Consider the following 16,730-nt stretch of genomic DNA (forward strand, 5'->3'; position numbering starts at 1 on the left):
AATTGAGCTTCTTCTACATCTAGGGCCTGTTGCTTTCTTTGATTCTCTGCTTTAATTAATAGCAGAGCGTGTGCTGCCTCTTGAGATCTGATGGCACTACTAGAAGTAGTCAATGTGCTTGTGCGACTTTTAGTTTTTGCAGAGGTTTGGGAATCTTTAACTGCAGGGGAAATGTCATCTTTCTTTTTATATTCCTTAAATTGGTAACTGGAAAAGTCAGGTTGTTGGTTGAAGTTTATATTTTAACGTACTTCAAAAACCCATTCCATCATATTTTCCAAAAATGTGCGAACAATTTCCATTTTAGCATCAAAGTCCTTTTGAAGCATTTTCCGTGTATCTTCGTTGTTCTGGATGGATAAGAGTTTGACACTTAACCTTTTATATTCCAATCTCTGGTTAAAGAACAGGTTCTCGGTGATCGATTTTATAGTTTCACAGATAAATTCATTTTTTTTAAATCCTTCACAGCCTTCATCACACTAGATAATTGTTTGTATTTGCAGTCCATTTCGGATTGAAGTTTAGCTGATAATGAACTGGAAGGCTTTATGTTGCTGAATATGATGGTCCTTTGTGACGTCATATTCAAAGCGATTTTCATTCACACCACGCCGACGTTCGTTCTGGCTTCTGGATTGAAACGCCATGACGATCCCACAAGGTACTGTACTTAAAATCCTTCGTAATTTATACAGTCTCTTGAAGAGCACTAACAATTCTCAAATATGTCCAACTACGATCAGAGACAAAGATTAAAGGTACCTGTTGAGTCTTTTATAAGTCGTCGCTTTCGTTGCAGTCGATCTCAGGCATTGAAAATACAGGCTTGCTTTCTTTTATGATCCAAGGCAATTTAAAACTTTCAGTCCTAGGCAGGTTCAGATCTTAAGCAGGTTTCAAAACTTCAGGCAGGTTTTTAACTTTAGTGTAGCCGCCTTTGCATAAGGCGAAGTCAGGCACGGGTAAGACGCGTGTCAAAGAAATCTCTCAGTCCAAAAGTTCGTTTTTTAAAAATATTTAGTTAAAGTTAAAGGCAAATAATTCATACAAGAATAAAAAGAAAAATAGTTACACACAAAGAATAAAGGCAAAAAAGGAAAAATGTATCTTCTATAAACTTAGTTTTTCTTATGAAGCTTTGGTTACTTCTGTACTTAAAGAGTATTTATTTCTTCTTCTTTATGCTTTAAACATACGGTTCAAAACTTAAATCTTTTATTTTACGAGTTACTTCACACTCAAAAGACCCTTAGGCCGCTGGCACTTAGATATGCGCCAGGCTCGGTAATGTGCATAAGCACAAACACGAGCACAAAAAAGAATTCGTTCAAGGACACGGTTAAAAAAACGTATGCCTCTATACCTTACACAAGGCAAGGCAAAACACTTACTAAAGAACATTGTTTACTCAAAACTGTTAAGAAATGACAGGAAAATACCAACTCAATTCTATTCACGGGGGTTATAGGAACCTCCCATATTTTATGCATTATCATCTAATAAATATTCATACATTTTATAGAACTAGGAAAATGGCTCTTACAAGCTGGACACTCTTAGTGCAGAGGAACTGGACAAACCTCTGACACTCTCAGAACTACTGGATGCTGAAAAGTCACTCCAAAGTGGGAAACAACAGGCCCTGATGTCAACCACTGGAATTTTATGAAGACGTTTCCAACTAAGTTAGGTCCACTGTTATTACCAAAGTTCACAGAAGCTACAGACAACAAAAATCTACCCAAAAAACCTACCCAATTTTCCACACCTCCCACCCATTTCCTTTTCAGAAGAAATCCTGATAAGTCCTGAGGAGTCAGACAGCATGTGAGCCAAATCTAAAAACATTTAAAAATCTCCCCTTTAAGGGTCCAAGGATACTGGCGGGAAAAGGACCTATTAATGAATATCTCAGAAAAGGAGAGGAAGTCAGTTATGTATAGAATACACTCCAGCTCCATATATGTGAAGTATTTAACCATCTGACTTCGACTCATTCATCGATCAACTTTATCTCATTTGAAATTGGGAAGAATCCAACCTGCGAGTGTGGCAATCGAGCACCAGCCTCACTGGGCCACACGTTTTGGGAGGACAAGAAAGTAACATTAGGGGCAAAATGTTTGAATGTTTTACAAGACAGCCATGGTTGGTGGGCTACAATAAGGGCCAAAAGTGAAGGAAGACACATTGACTGTAACTGCCTTGCTCACATTGTGAGCTTGTGGACTTGTCCTGCTGAACCTGAAGACCCCCAACCCAACTGTGATAAGTCACTGGGTCACTGATGTTTCACATTTAAAAAAAACAAATTCCCACTTAAAAGATCTGTTCAAAACCTTTCTAAAATATATCAATATCTAACTAGTAAAACTTTAAAATAAGCATCCATAGCAGGGGGAAAAGTAAAGTCTGCCTTTTTATTTATTTAATTATTTATTTATCTAAATTATCAGGAATTTTGGCCCAGCTCTCGGCTCTTCTCTCTTTTTCTGGGTTGTGGTGTGAATCCTGTCTGGTAGTTTTTTATTTTTTGCATTTTTTTTGTTTGTTTAGATTTCTGTTTTTACTTTCTGATTTTTTTTTATTATTTTTTATTTTGACTTTGAAAGTCATTTGTTGTATAAGTTGAACTTGATTGTATGTAATGATATTTTTTAAATAAAACCAAATTAGACCATTAATAGACGTTGTGTCTGCTGATCTAATTCAGAACATCAGCGTTGACCTTCAGTGTGAGTTTTTGTCAGTAGAGTTAAGTCCCCTTTAAGCAGTTGATGGAATATCAGAGGACTTTAGGGTGATGCTGTCTGAGTTTCCACTGAATAACACCTGGAATTCTGTCAACAGTGAAAGGCCATGAAGGACACCACACAATGTCTTCTCTAACTCTCCCTTCTCGTGTCCCTACTCATCATCACCAGTGAAGCTCTGCTGCTTTTCAAGTTCTCATTTATTTCTAATGTCTTTGATATGAAGTGTTGTCTTCCTATTCCACTCACCTTCATCTCGTCCATCGTCCTCCTCGTTTCCTTCAGTGTCTTCTCTCTCTCCTCAAGTCCCATCTTGATGTCACTCAGTGTCGCCACCAGCTGTTTCTGTTTGGACACACAAGAGGACACGCGTGGTCAGATCAGAATTCACGTTCACTTTGTGATTTCTTCTTCTCTTTCTGACTCTGGATATTTCCACAACACATTTGTTTGACATTTCATGACACAACTTAGTTTTAATTTAACAAAAATGGAATGATAATAAAGATTAAAATAAAGGTTAAATTTAATTGATGTAAGTTTGAGTTTGGGCCTGAAGAGTGCGTCAAACACAGAAGATAGTTTGATGGCACACTGGTGTGTGAGTTAGTTCTTGACGTTTAGAAGAAATCACATCAACAAGCTGGGAAATGTGAAGTTCACACAACACCAAAAATATAAAAAAAAACAAACTGGAGTGTATAAGTAAAGAAACTGGTGAAAGGCCAGGAAGACTTAAACACATCATGTCAGTAATTATAGGATCTACAAGGCCATTTGATATTCTGAGTCAGACATGTGAGGACGTTGTCTGCCGTTGTCATTTTCTGGAGTCAAGTAAGATACCGAAATACACAAACGATTCTGTTGAATTCAGGAAGAAGGCAACTTAAAGGAATTCTAAAACTGAGAAATGATATTTTTATATGTTACTTACCTCAGGTGTTTTGTTTAGGTAATAGATTATTATTTTTAATAAAACTAGTGAGCTCCGCCCCCTACTCACTTTGATCGCCCACCCGCAGGTTTGGTTCGTGTGGTGCTTCGAACATTTAAAAGCCTGTACAGCACCTGTCCTTTTGTCTCACTGCCTTGTCTCCATTCTCCCCCAGGCATCCTCTGCTCCTGTGGTGGTCCCACTCCCGAGGTGCGCCCCTATGAAAAGGAGGATTTTCTATTCTTCTCATTGAGAGACAGAACTGTCCCCTCCAACTACACATGGAGCTCGATTCACTCCTGAAAGAGACTTCTGTTTGTTTGAAGTGTCTGAATAGCATTTGTCTCTGAAATCTCCTGTGTATCTGTGCTACTCTGTGACCCAAGTGTGACCGTGTACGTGGATTTCCATCCATTTTCTAACCCGTTGAATCCGAATAGGGTCACGGGGGTCTGCTGGAGCCAATCCCAGCCAACACAGGGCACAAGGCAGGAACCAATCCTGGGCAGGGTGCCAACCCACTGCAGGACACACACAAACACACCAAGCACACACTAGGGCCAATTTAGAATCGCCAATCCACCTAACCTGCATGTCTTTGGATTGTGGGAGGAAACCAGAGCGCCCAGAGGAAACCCATGCAGACACGGGGAGAACATGCAAACTCCACGCAGGGAGGACCCGGGAAGCGAACCCGGGTCTCCTAACTGTGAGGCAGCAGCGCTACCACTGCACCACCATGCCGCCCCACATGGATTTCACTTTCCCCAAACCACAAATCTTTTAATTCTCGCGGAGATGCCTCTTCATGGGTAAGAAACACTACTTGTCCCTGATGGCAACATGAATTAGACGATCTACAAGTCTTTGACTTAAAGTTTCAATCCAAGCAATATATTCAATCTCTTTTCGCTGTTCTGTTATTTCACTGAGTAATAATTTCAGTTTGTTTGTGTGAATGTGATATTTACTATCATTATGTGCAGACTTTCGGGATGGCCAAAGTCTCCATCTCACTCTTGCTTTCGTCTCTCTGGAAATCTAAAAGTCTCTTCAGAAAGATAACGTCTTGATTCTTGTAATAGAGAGATGTTTAATATGTTTATATGTTCTGGTTTTACCAGAGCCTTCAAGACCACCCAGCCATCCCTGTTAAGAGGTCAGCTCAGAGATGTGCAGGTGGGTGAGCCTGTGGTGTCCTGATGATGGAATATCTGTTGGGTAGACTCAAGGACTGTGTGAGCAACACTGGAGCAGCACAAGGAACAGGCCTGTCTGCTTTACTCTTCACTCTGCGCACCTCACACTGCAAAGAACACAATTTCTCTTTTCTTGTATATCCAAGGTATATATCTTGTACATCTTGTATCTCAGTGGGCTTTAACAGGCCATGTTTTTGAGAGCCCCCGACTCCAGATTCCCTAAGAAGAGAGGAAAAACAAGGAAATCGAGGTTGAATACACACACAATAGAGCTAATGTTCCAAAGCCCCAGTCCACCTAAACTGCATGTCATTCGATTGTAGGAGGAAACCCACATGAACACAATGAGAACATGCAAACTCCACCAGGGACAAGTCACAGTCGAAAAATAAAATGTATTTCTAATATAAGGACAACTGAAGATGTACGTATTCAAGTGTATACAGACAGACGACATCAACAGACAACACCAAACATGAGTCTCTGTTACCTTAGTTGGTTCTTTCTCTTGCACTTATAGGAAAGACACATAACTTGTGATTTTATTCCTCATAATTTTTATCCAAACAATTTCCCAGGACACATCATTCATTCAGAACCAGCTTTTAAATGTTCTCGTCTCAATTCTCCTTCACTTCTAAGTTACTTATTAAGTTTCTAGAGTCAGCACTGTGATGGCAGTTTGGTTTTCCTCACAGGTTGTCTACACTCCCTTACAGCTCCTCTGTGTGTGTGAGATGCTGCTCTGAACTGATTCAAGTCCACTTTAGTTTTCTTACTGAATTTATGACGAGACCCTCACAACAGCTAAGCCTTCTCCTTCACACAGTTATGGTGATGTCAACTCCCAGAATTCACCCCCTGGCTTTATCTTAACTACCGAGTCACAGTCAGAAGTTCTCAGACTCCGTGCAGGTGAACTCCTGACTTGGTTTATGGTCACTCAGGTGGAGGTGACGCTTTGTCCAGATTGTTGTATCCATGGAGAGTTTCCTCTGTCACACATTTAAGAACATTCAGTTTGCTTTGTCCTTCTTCTAACAGATTCTTTTCTCTCTCTTGTCCTTTTCTCTTGTGACTGTGAGTTGTTCTGCAGTTTAAAGTCTTTGAAGTTTCACACTTACTGGTTATCTTTTATTGACAAAAAATATACAACTACTGTTTGATGTCCTCCTTCAGTAATTCTACAGATTTTATAGGTGGTCTCTCTTTCTTGTGCACCTTGCTTTCCTTTATCAAGTCAGGACTGAATGAGACCCCCATGTTCAACTTCATTACAGGGGTCTTCATCTCTTACCATCTGGCACTACATTACCCTTTGGAGCAGAAGAGATCATTTAGCCTTTGTGATGGCCACAATAAGGGTCTTACTACAATGCAGTAGATAATGCAGGAGCAGAGATCAGAGTTCTAGTGCTTACAAAGGGTTATAAAGGACAGAGTGGACTTGCTGCTGTAGGTGTCTTGGATGAACAGAAATCCAACGTTTTCACTGCTAATTCCTGTTAAGTGTTGTCCATCAAGTTGAGTTTTGGCTCCTTCTTCAGTCACAAAGTGATAAAGAGTGACATACTAAGACATCGCTGGGTGATGTTTGCTGTGTTTGATCAGACTGATCAGATGAGACCCAAAACTGTCAAGGAGAGTCCTGGTGAAGTGAACTGACATCTGAGCTGAAGGTACGATTCAATAAAAGAGGGGCAGGCGGTGGCGGCTTAAGAAAAAGACTTCTCACCAAGCAGTGCCAGTCTGTCCTACAATTACATGTCTGCTTTCAGGTACATCTGAAGAACTGATTTATGTAAATTAATCCAAATCAATTGATAGCCAAACAACAGAAAACATAAACAGATCAAAAATTAGACGCCGATATTAGTGACCTGATTCATAATAAAATGAAAAATATCAGGCCACTTCATAGACTTCATTGTTGTTTGAGATGTTGGTTTCTAAACGTGTGTTCACCTGTGAGCCGAGCTCTTTTAATATTACAGCAAGGACTTGGCCACATTTGTGACACTAACTGAGACCTGGCAGAGCCGATGTGACACTAGTCCTTTATCTGAAGAAACAGCAAATGGTGGTGTAGCCACCTTTGCATAAGGCGAAGTCAGGCACGGGTAAGACGCGTGTCAAAGAAATCTCTCAGTCCAAAAGTTTGTTTTTAAAAATATTTAGTGAAAGTTAAAGGCAAATAATCCATACAAGAATAAAAAGAAAAATAGTTACACACAAAGAATAAAGGCAAAAAAAAAGGAAAAATGTATCTTCTATAAACTTTGTTTTTCTTAAGAAGCTTTGGTTATTTCTATACTTAAAGGTTATTTATTTCTTCTTCTGTATGCTTTAAACATACGGTTCAAAACTCTTTTATTTTACGAGTTACTTCACACTCAAAAGGTCCTTAGGCTGTTGGCACATAGACATGCGCCCAGGCACGTTCACGTGCATAAGCACGAACGCGAGCATAAACATGAACACGTACAAAGACACGGTTAAAAAACCGTATGCCTCTGTACCTTACACAAGTCGAGGCTAGACACTTACTAAAGAACATTGTTTACTCAAAACTGTTAAGAAATGACAGGAAAATACCAACTCAATTCTATTCACGGGGGTTATAGGAACCTCCCATATTTTATGCATTATCATCTAATAAATATTCATACATTTTATAGAACTAGGAAAATGGCTCTTACACATCTGGCCCCTAATTGTTTATGCTAGGTCAGAAATCAATTACTTAACTTTACTTAATAAGAGCCTTCATTACTTTACAAACTTAAAACAAACCTTAAGAAGCCTAACTTAGTTTCTACTATAAAAACACAAATACTAAACTTAAGAAATTTTATAGCTTAAACTCTAATGTATAAACACAAGCACTATATTTAAAAAGCTTTCAAATTAGGCATGCAAAAAGAGAATGAGTCATTTTAATTATTTGATGCCTCCTGGATCAGGCACAGTTTGCTCACGGGTCTGTCCAGTTTACTGTTTTTGGTTTGCACACAAACTCTTCTGATGGCACCTTTGGCGTCTGGCATTGTCTTGATGACTCGACCCATTACCCAGGAATTGCGAGGTGTAGCTTTATCCACAGTTAGAACGATGTCTCCTTGTTCAAGGTTTCTTTTTGGTGTAAGCCATTTTTGACGTTCCTGAAGTATTGGCAAATACTCTTTAGTCCATCTTTTCCAAAACAAATCTGCCATGTATTGGATTTGTTTCCAACGTCTTCTTGAATTCGTTTTTTGAAACAAGTTCAGGTGGCATATCGGGTTCAGTGTCCAATAATAATAGATGATTGGGTGTGAGCGGTTTCAGATCATTAGGATCGTTAGATGTCTCTGTAAGGGGTCTGTTATTAAGTATTGATTCCACTTCGCACATCAGTGTATGAAGATTTTGATCATCGAGTGTTTGTTGATGTAGTGTCGAATTTAAAATTTTTCTTATACTTCTGATTTGTCTTTCCCAAACTCCGCCTTGATGAGAGGCCGACGGTGGGTTAAAAATCCATTTGATTTCTCTTCGCATCATTTCATTGCCGATGTTTTCATGTTCCAAATTTTTTGTGGCTTCTCGTAGCTCCCTTTCTGCTCTAACAAAATTTGTTCCGTTATCTGAGCGCATGATTTTAACCCGGCCCCTTCTACTCTTAAATCTGAGAATCGCTTGGATCCGTGTCTAAATTGTGTGCAATCTCAATGTGCGCAGCTCTAGTTGTTAAACAGGTGAAAATTACTCCATACCTTTTGACTAAGCTTCGTCCTCTTTTGACAAAAAAGGGTCCAAAATAATCGACTCCAACATTAGTGAAAGGCGGTTTGTTGGGTGCTAGGCGATCTTCTGGCAAATCTGCCATTTTTTGCTCACCAGCTTTCGCATTGTATCTTCTGCACGTAGTGCACTTCAAAATAATTTTTCTGATAGCTGTGTTTGCCTGAAGTATCCAGTATTTTTGACGTAGTTCTGCTAACAAATAATTACGTCCACAGTGTCTATGCTTTTGGTGAAGGTGTCTGATTAAGAGTGTAGCGATATGCGAGTTTTTATGAACTATTGCAGGGTGCTTGGCTTCCTTTGGCATAGCTGATTTGCTGAGTCTTCCTCCGACTCTTAATATTCCTTCTTGCAGGACTGGATCCAGTTTAATGATTTTACTGCTTTTCTTTATAGGCCGATTTTTACTTAGTGCTTTAACTTCTTGGTAAGCTTGTACTTGACTTAGGTGAATAAGCTCATTTTCTGCTTTAGACAAGTCATCTAGAGACAGAGGCTTTAGTCTCATTATTGATTTGTATTCCTTCATATGTTTCGCGATCAGCGTCTTTTGTTTTTCTGGGCTATGTCCAGATTTGCTAACTGTATATTGAATTGCCTTTCTCTCTTCTTTCAAACGCATTAGCACTTCTTTAAACTTAAGGAACTAAGCTACTGTTTTCTTTAATTTGTACCATTCCGAGTAGTGCTCTATAAGTCTTTTTACCGGTTCAGTTTTTTCTTATACACATGCAAAATTTGCTACACACCTTTTGATTTCCGGATCGTCGCTAGTAGACAAGTCCACCTCATCTGGTCTCTTAGGCCATTCATGCTCTGGCTGTAGTAGGAAATTCGAGCTTTGTATTTAAGTCTTACTTTTAATGAAGCTTTCTGTTGTCAAACCTCTTGATGCCTGATCCGCAGGATTTTGCGCTGATGTGACGTATCTCCATTGCGAGGGTTGCGTGTGCTCTCCTATCAATGCGATTCTGTTGGCAACAAAGGTTTTGTAGCGTGCACTTTCATTTGTTTTCTGAAGCATCTCCAAAATGATGCATTTGTGCGGTCATTATTTGACCAAATCCAGGCGGTTTAAAGCACCTGTCTACATTAAAATCCACAAGTAGCTGCAAATCGTCCATCCATTTTTTCTATTGCCGAACATACTTCACTTCCACTTCTTGATCCCATGCATATTTCTCTTTACACAGTTCTGTTAGAATAAGCTTGGCAGGCAGTATGACTGGCGCTAAAAATCCAAGTGGGTCGTATATTGAACTGACCACTGACAGAATGCCACGTCTTGTAGCAGGCTTATCTTGCAGCTTTACCTGGAACTTGAAACTGTCAGTCTGTGTGCACATTGAACACCCAAAGCTCTTTCAACTGGTAACAGATCATGGCTTAAGTCCAAGTCTTTTTGATCCATTGCCCTGTCTTCTTCAGGGATTGACAGCAAAACTGCTCTGCTATTACTTATCCATTTTGTAAGATAAAATCCTCCCTTTAAGCAAAGGGCTTTAAGATCTTTGGCCAATTTTATGGCTTTTTCTTCTGTAGCAACTGACTTTAAACAGTCGTCAACATAGAAATTATTTAACAAAGTGTTAACTGCTTCCTCTAGAACTGTGCCTCTTGCATCCTCTGCTGTTCTTCTTAAGGCATAAGAGGCACAACTGGGCGACGAAGTAGCACCAAAAAGATGCACTGCCATTTTGTATTCCTCAAGTTCATTGTTTAGATTACCTTAGGGCCACCACAGAAAACGAAGAAGATCCATGTCTTTTTCTGGTACTTTCACTTGATAGAACATTGATTTAATGTCCGCCATGAGAGCGATTGGTTCCTCTCTGTATCTTGTAAGAAATCCAATGAGAGTATTAGTTAAATCAGGTCCTTTCAACAACTGTTTATTTAGAGAAAAACCTTGATAAGTGGCTGTACAATCAAACACTACTCTTATTTTGTTTTTCTTTGGATGATACACTCCATGATGAGGGATGTACCATATTTTTTCATTTTCAAGGGTCCGCTGTTCAGTGGGTACCTTTATGGCATAACCTTTGTCTAAAATGTCTTTCATGAACGCTTTATAATCCTCGTGAAACGTCGGGTACCTTGTAAGTTTCCTTTTCAGTCCTATAGCACGTTGTTTTGCAATACAATGATTGTTTGGCACTTTAAGTGTTTCATCTTTAAAAGGCAGATTAATGCAATAGTGTCCGTTCACTAGACTTGCAGTATCTGAGGCTATGCGCATGAATTTAATGTCTTCCTGTGACATTTCCTCTTTTTCTTCACAATTGCGTTCTGGAAAGTCTGTATTGTATTGCTTCAGTAACATTTGTTCTACTTGCTTTATTGTTACACAATTGACTGAACATCTTTTTTCACTTTCGTTATCCGACTCCTTTGTATAGCAAATAACAGTCCATCCTAGAATTGTTCTCGTTGCAAAAGGTCAATCTCCTTCGCTATGTATGACTTCCCATGGCTCCAAGAGTTTACGAGAGTCTGTACCTATTATTAAACCTACTTCTGCGTTTATTTGGGGTAAGTGTACATCTTTAAGGTAAGGCCATTTCGTAATATCTTCTTGAGTAGGAATTTTATACTTATTTCCAGGTATAACAGTTGCTGTACGTACCTCTGGTAAATCATAAAACGTGTTTTCTTCTATCCCACAGACTTGTGACTCTGTTAAGATTTTACATTTTAATAGTTTTTCTAGATTATCTAGAGTGTTGAGATACAGATGCGATTTTCTTCCTGAAAGATTTAATTGTTCTCTTATGCTCTCTGTGCAAAATGCGGCTGAGCTACATGGGTCTATTAGAGCATATGTTTCAATATATTTTTCATTCCCTTTGGATTTGAGTTTAACTGGAACTGCAGCTATGACACTACCTCCGACCTCGGTAGCCATACAAGACTCTTTCGATGTTATGGGCGCATTGGTAGAAGAAGCGCTTTTCTGTTTCGATTTAGAGCTCTCTTCTTTAATGGATTTAGCTTTATCATCAGAGTCCTTTTTTTATTTATATGCAAAATAGCTGGATGAAAATGAGAGCATATACTGCATTTAATTTTTTCTTCACAATCTTTGCTAAGATGTCCTTGTCTTAGACATTTAAAGCATAAGCTTTTGGATTTCAAAAAGTCAATTTTACCTTCATAAGTTAATTTCTGAATTGCATTGCAGTCGTTAAGATCATGCTTTTTGTCGCAGAAAAAACAGTGCTTACCGTGCATACGCTCAGTTGTCTCCTTTTTATTTTCCTTTTCAACAGTAGTGGCAAAATTTGAGACAAAGTTGTCCTTTCTCATTCTGCCTTTCGCAGGATATTTTTCGTAATCAGCCTTCTCTTTCTCTCTTTTGAAGGTATAGTTTGAATAGGAGGCACCATACATTGGATCCAGGGAAGCTATGAGTCGATCTTCTAAGAAACTATATAAGTCAGCGAGACCTGGGGCCTCATGTATAACGCCGTGCGTAGGACTCGCACTATTAACATGGTGTAAGCACAAAAGCCGAAATGTGCTTACGCACAGAAAAATCCAGATGCAGGAATCTGTGCGTACTCCAACTTCCACGTTCTTCCGTTACATAAATCCCGATCAGTGTGAAAACTAACGTTTCGTTGCCGCTTTATGTAACGCCCCAACTCCTCCCAGAATTACGCCTCTTTGAATATGCAAATAAATATAAATCGCCCTTAAGCTCAGCCTTCTGTGAAAAGACAATGGGAAAAGCACGGGGGAAAATATAAGAATTTCAGCGAATACCAAGTGAAGGCAAAGGGAAACATACTATTTGTTCAAATAAACCGTGGTATAATCAACAAAAGGAAGTTGATCGAGTGACATAACGTGTTGGAGAAACTTGAAAGCTCAGGTATCAGTCGCCGTGAAAAGACGAGTCGTAGCCCACCGTCTGAGTGTCATATGAAAGCTTTTTAGGGTACAGAGAAAAAAAGGCACACAGTGGGGAAAAAAAGCACGAAATGTCAACTTCAATATCGAATTTTCCACTTTAATCACGTAGTTTATTTTGTCATTAAAGTAGAACATCATAAACGTCATCTTAAAATCATTTAATTAACCAGTTTCTCAAATCACATCGTAATTAAAGTAGCACGTTAAATGCTTTGTTTTGTATTTGATCTTCTATGTGCTCTATGTGTGTGAATCACTACGTGTTTCTTAAACCGGCTCTCTTCCTCCAACTGCACACAGAATCCATTACAGTCGTGATATTACAGCTCTCTGAATAACTAAAATACTGAGATGTATACGTGATATCATTTTCATGATGATAGGAGTTAAAGCACGTTATTAAACATGGGTTTTACAGCGCAGCGATTGTGCACGACCATCGATGAAATTATTTATTGCAGCAGTACTCAGGGGTGGCTCTAGGCTTGTGGTGGCACTGGGCAGAAAAAGAATCGGTGGCTCCTTCGCCCGCCAATGTCAGTGAGGTAGCTTATGCAAGGCGGATGGCCACGTCCGTTGCGGACACTGAACAGCCGCCTCGTGCTCATGACACAAGCGTTTAACTTTTGTCGAAATTTGCCGCTGCGTTTTTAGCTGTTTCGTTATTTTCTCTTTCTGTTTTATATTCAATATATATTGGCGTGGCCGCCCTTGCAGTCCTTGCTTTTCTTTCTCCAAGTAACCGATCGCCACACAATTAGCTCTGTAACAGACGTTAAGCCATCTGTAAACTTAGAGTGCTGATTCTTTAAAAAGTTTAAGGAACATTGAAATATATTCGTAGTACATGTTTAATTATTCTATCCTTCACGCCAGTCCCAGTGAAGAATATAGATTATTTAAATGAAGTTAAAGTTTTATGTGTATAATTTAACAAACATATTTTACTGCATTTCACCTTAAAATGATATCGTCATCATATGTAAATACGCGCTTTATAAGGTGGCCCAGGTTGTGAGATATTATAACTGTAGTGCAAGTTTACAGTGGGGTGATTGTACTTATAAGTACTTACAGTTCTACAAGGAGCAATTGATTGAGTGCATTTAAAGTTCTTGGGATGAAACTGTTTCTGAACCGCGAGGTCTGTACAGGAAAGGCTTTAAAACGTTTTGCTGTGGCTGAGACAGCGTGTCCTTAAAGCTGTATACCGATAATTCTCTTTCCGATCAGCTGCTGCTGTGATTCACACTCAGATACAGTGATATAAATACTCTGAGTCGTGCAGTGAGAGAAATATGGAAAAAGATGATCCGCTGTGGCAACTCCTAACGGGAGGAGCTGAAAGAAGAAGAAGAAGAAGAAGAAGAAGAAGAAGAAGAAGAAGAAGAAGAAGAAGAAGTAACAACGCTAAAGCAGTTATGGTATTTGGAATACTATGGCTGTTCCCTGGACCATTATATTGTTACGAGTTAATTACAATCAGATGCATTACACTAATAAACAATATGCGGTTAGTTTATGTGTATTTATAAAGCCGCGTCAGGAAAATAATGAGTAACCACACAAGAACAGTACCATTGCTTTGACGCTGGGTGCTGCCAGTTTGCAAAACCGAGCGGAGAACTTGCGTATGACAAGGCATGAGGTACCGTGGAAAAGTGCGTGGCTTTACGCCAAGTGTAGGTTTTATACATCGCGATTTGAACGTGGAAATGTTCTTATGCAACATTTCTGTGCGTACGCACCATTTATACATGAGGCCCCTGGAGTTTTCAATGTTTTACCTGGAGTCTTTGTTTCCTCACAAGCGGTGTCCTTTCTTACGCTCCATTATTTGGCTTACAGAGCTCACCTCCTAAACAATCAAAGAAAGCTTTCCCTACCGATCAGTTGATCTCCTGCCACTCTCGTTGTGTATTTCTGATACCACAAACACTCCTGCTTATTGTCTCCTGACTCCCTGCTCCGCACCTTCCCTTCTCTCCTCACTTCTCCTGTCCGCCCCTCACAGAACAGAAGCCCCTCAGCCAGTCCCATCACTTACAGCTTTCCGCCCTTTCTGCCCCCATACAGAGCATCACAAGCTGCCTGTACACCACAATATATTAACACAACCTGACATAACAGAATATATAAAGAAAATTACAATGCAGAAGACCATTAACATTAATACAGAATAACGTTACTGTCACTGGTTTCCATTTTCAACACATTTTTCAATTATTTCAGCATCCCACTTTATATCGTTCACTGCTGGCCTTCCTACTCCATCATTGAAGCAATACTTGAAGAGATGTTGCTGTTTCGTAAACGTTTAATAATTATTTCAAACAGCACACACATATGTTGATAGGCCATAACAATGTTTAGTAGTTTAGTTTAATTATAACAAAAGAGAAAAGCTACAAACCATTATTAAAGCTGAAGGTACGTAACGGACACTGAGATTTCTGTTGTTCTAATGTGCAGAACTCGCAGTAGTAATCGGGAGACGCTGGCGTGCAGAAGGTTGGGTTTTTGTTATTTAGTCCTGACAGTTAATCAAGTGACAGATAATCGAGTTTTACTGTAGATGAATAGATTTCTCTGTCACATTAAATGTACAAATTCCTTAACTCAAAGTTATTCAAACAGTTTCCATTAAACACTAAACATCACTCACCTGCTTTTCTTCTCTTTCCGTCTCCAGCTTGACCATTTTATGACCATTATGTTCAGTCACCACACACATCATGCAGATACAGGAATCATCAGTTTTGCAGAATATCTCCAGACTTTTCTGATGTTTCTCACAGAGTTTCTCCTTCAGATTTCTATCAGGATCAGCCAGCTTGTGGTGCTTCAGGGCATCTCCTTCATAGTGAGGCTGCAGGTGAGTCTGACAGTAGGAGGCTGGGCAGGTGAGACAGGACTTCACCGCTTTAAACTTCTTACCAGTACAGAAGTCACACTCCACGTCTTCAGGGCCAGCATAATTCTGAGGAGGAGGAGAACTGAGAGTCGTCTTCTTTAATTTCTTGATGACTTCATTCAGCAGAGTGTTTTTGTTCAGCTCAGGCCTTGTGGTGAAGTTGTGTCTGCACTGAGGACAGCTGCACTCTTGGCTCTGATCCCAGCAGTCCGTGAGGCACTTCAGGCAGAAATTATGACCACAGGGGATGGTGACGGGGTCAGTCAGGGTGTCCAGACACACAGAGCAGGTGAACTCGTCCTGTAATCCACACAGCTGGGCTTCAGCCATCGTCAGTCTGAGGAGAGCCAGGCAGAGAGAATCAGTCAGAGAAACAAGGAAGTGACTTGAGAAGAAATGAAAGTGAAAGTTTGTCTGAGCTCAGTGAGGAGAAGGAGGAGGAGGAGGAGGAGGAGGAGGAGATTTATAGAGAAAGCTGAGAGCTCACAGAGAGAACATCTAAGGAGACACTGAGGGTGAACAGTTAATGTGAGACAGGAGCTCAGAGAGTGAAGACCACCAAGTGAAAGAAGAGATGACCTGTCACAGGAGGTCTGCTAAAGTGTCATTCACGTCAGTATTTCTTATTCATTTATTACACAATGAAGTCCACATCAGACTCCAAATTAGTCCTCTTTATTAAACAAATTATCCATCCCATAATAAGTTTTTGTCTGCTGCTTATCGATAATGAATTTTTGTGTTTTTCGTTATCCATGCCAGGAATTTATCAGATTATTCAGTAAAGCCCACTCAGTTTAAGAAACAGAATAATATGATACATTAATAAACACAAGGATAGTAGAAATATGAAAACATCTTAAAAACCAATAACAGACAGACAGACAGACAGACACGTAACACACAGCAGACGACGCGCTGCGGCTCCTTCCTGTTTTTAGATTTTCTTGGTTATTTAACTCGTTTTTTCTCAGGATTTGTGAGACTTAATCAAGTCTGTTGAACAGGCTCGTCTACTCCTGCACTCTACGATTAACACACACAGATCCTAGTCACACAATTGGGTATAAGTGATGCCCTGTTGCCAGTCTCTCTGTAATAGCCCACCACAAACTAATTCCACTTAAGTACATAAGAGTGACCCCTCCAGCCTGTCACTTCTCAGTGCCCCACACTGGGACTCGCTGTCACCAGCACTATCACATGTACAGATGTCT

The 16,730-nt window shown here is 39.7% G+C and overlaps 1 protein-coding gene across 2 annotated transcripts; it reads right to left on the reverse strand.

Annotated features, from left to right (window-relative positions):
- Positions 1 to 2,620: 2,620 nt before the first annotated feature.
- On the reverse strand, positions 2,621 to 15,843 carry LOC120521489 (E3 ubiquitin/ISG15 ligase TRIM25-like). Of its 2 annotated transcripts, none has more exons than XM_039743069.1 (2): positions 15,265 to 15,843; positions 2,621 to 3,101 (listed from the first exon to the last, which is right to left on the reverse strand). In XM_039743069.1, exons 1-2 carry the CDS (start codon positions 15,841 to 15,843, stop codon positions 2,889 to 2,891), a joined length of 792 nt encoding a protein of 263 aa, XP_039599003.1. In that variant the 3' UTR covers positions 2,621 to 2,888. The 2 variants fall into 2 exon arrangements, with proteins under 2 accessions (XP_039599003.1, XP_039599004.1); XM_039743070.1 differs by lacking the exon at positions 2,621 to 3,101 and adding an exon at positions 4,924 to 5,114.
- Positions 15,844 to 16,730: the final 887 nt, after the last annotated feature.

The sequence above is a fragment of the Polypterus senegalus genome, unplaced genomic scaffold (genome assembly GCF_016835505.1).
Source record: "Polypterus senegalus isolate Bchr_013 unplaced genomic scaffold, ASM1683550v1 scaffold_3166, whole genome shotgun sequence".
In the NCBI taxonomy this organism is placed as follows: domain Eukaryota; kingdom Metazoa; phylum Chordata; class Cladistia; order Polypteriformes; family Polypteridae; genus Polypterus; species Polypterus senegalus.

Bases quoted from the DNA above. Each gene is read 5' to 3' on its own strand.
- LOC120521489 (XM_039743069.1), bottom strand. From the start codon at position 15,843: ATGGCTGAAGCCCAGCTGTGTGGATTACAGGACGAGTTCACCTGCTCT. The intron at 3,102-15,264 runs GTGAGTGATGTT...GTGTCCAAACAG, and splicing joins CGGAAAGAGAAGAAAAGCAG to AAACAGCTGGTGGCGACACT.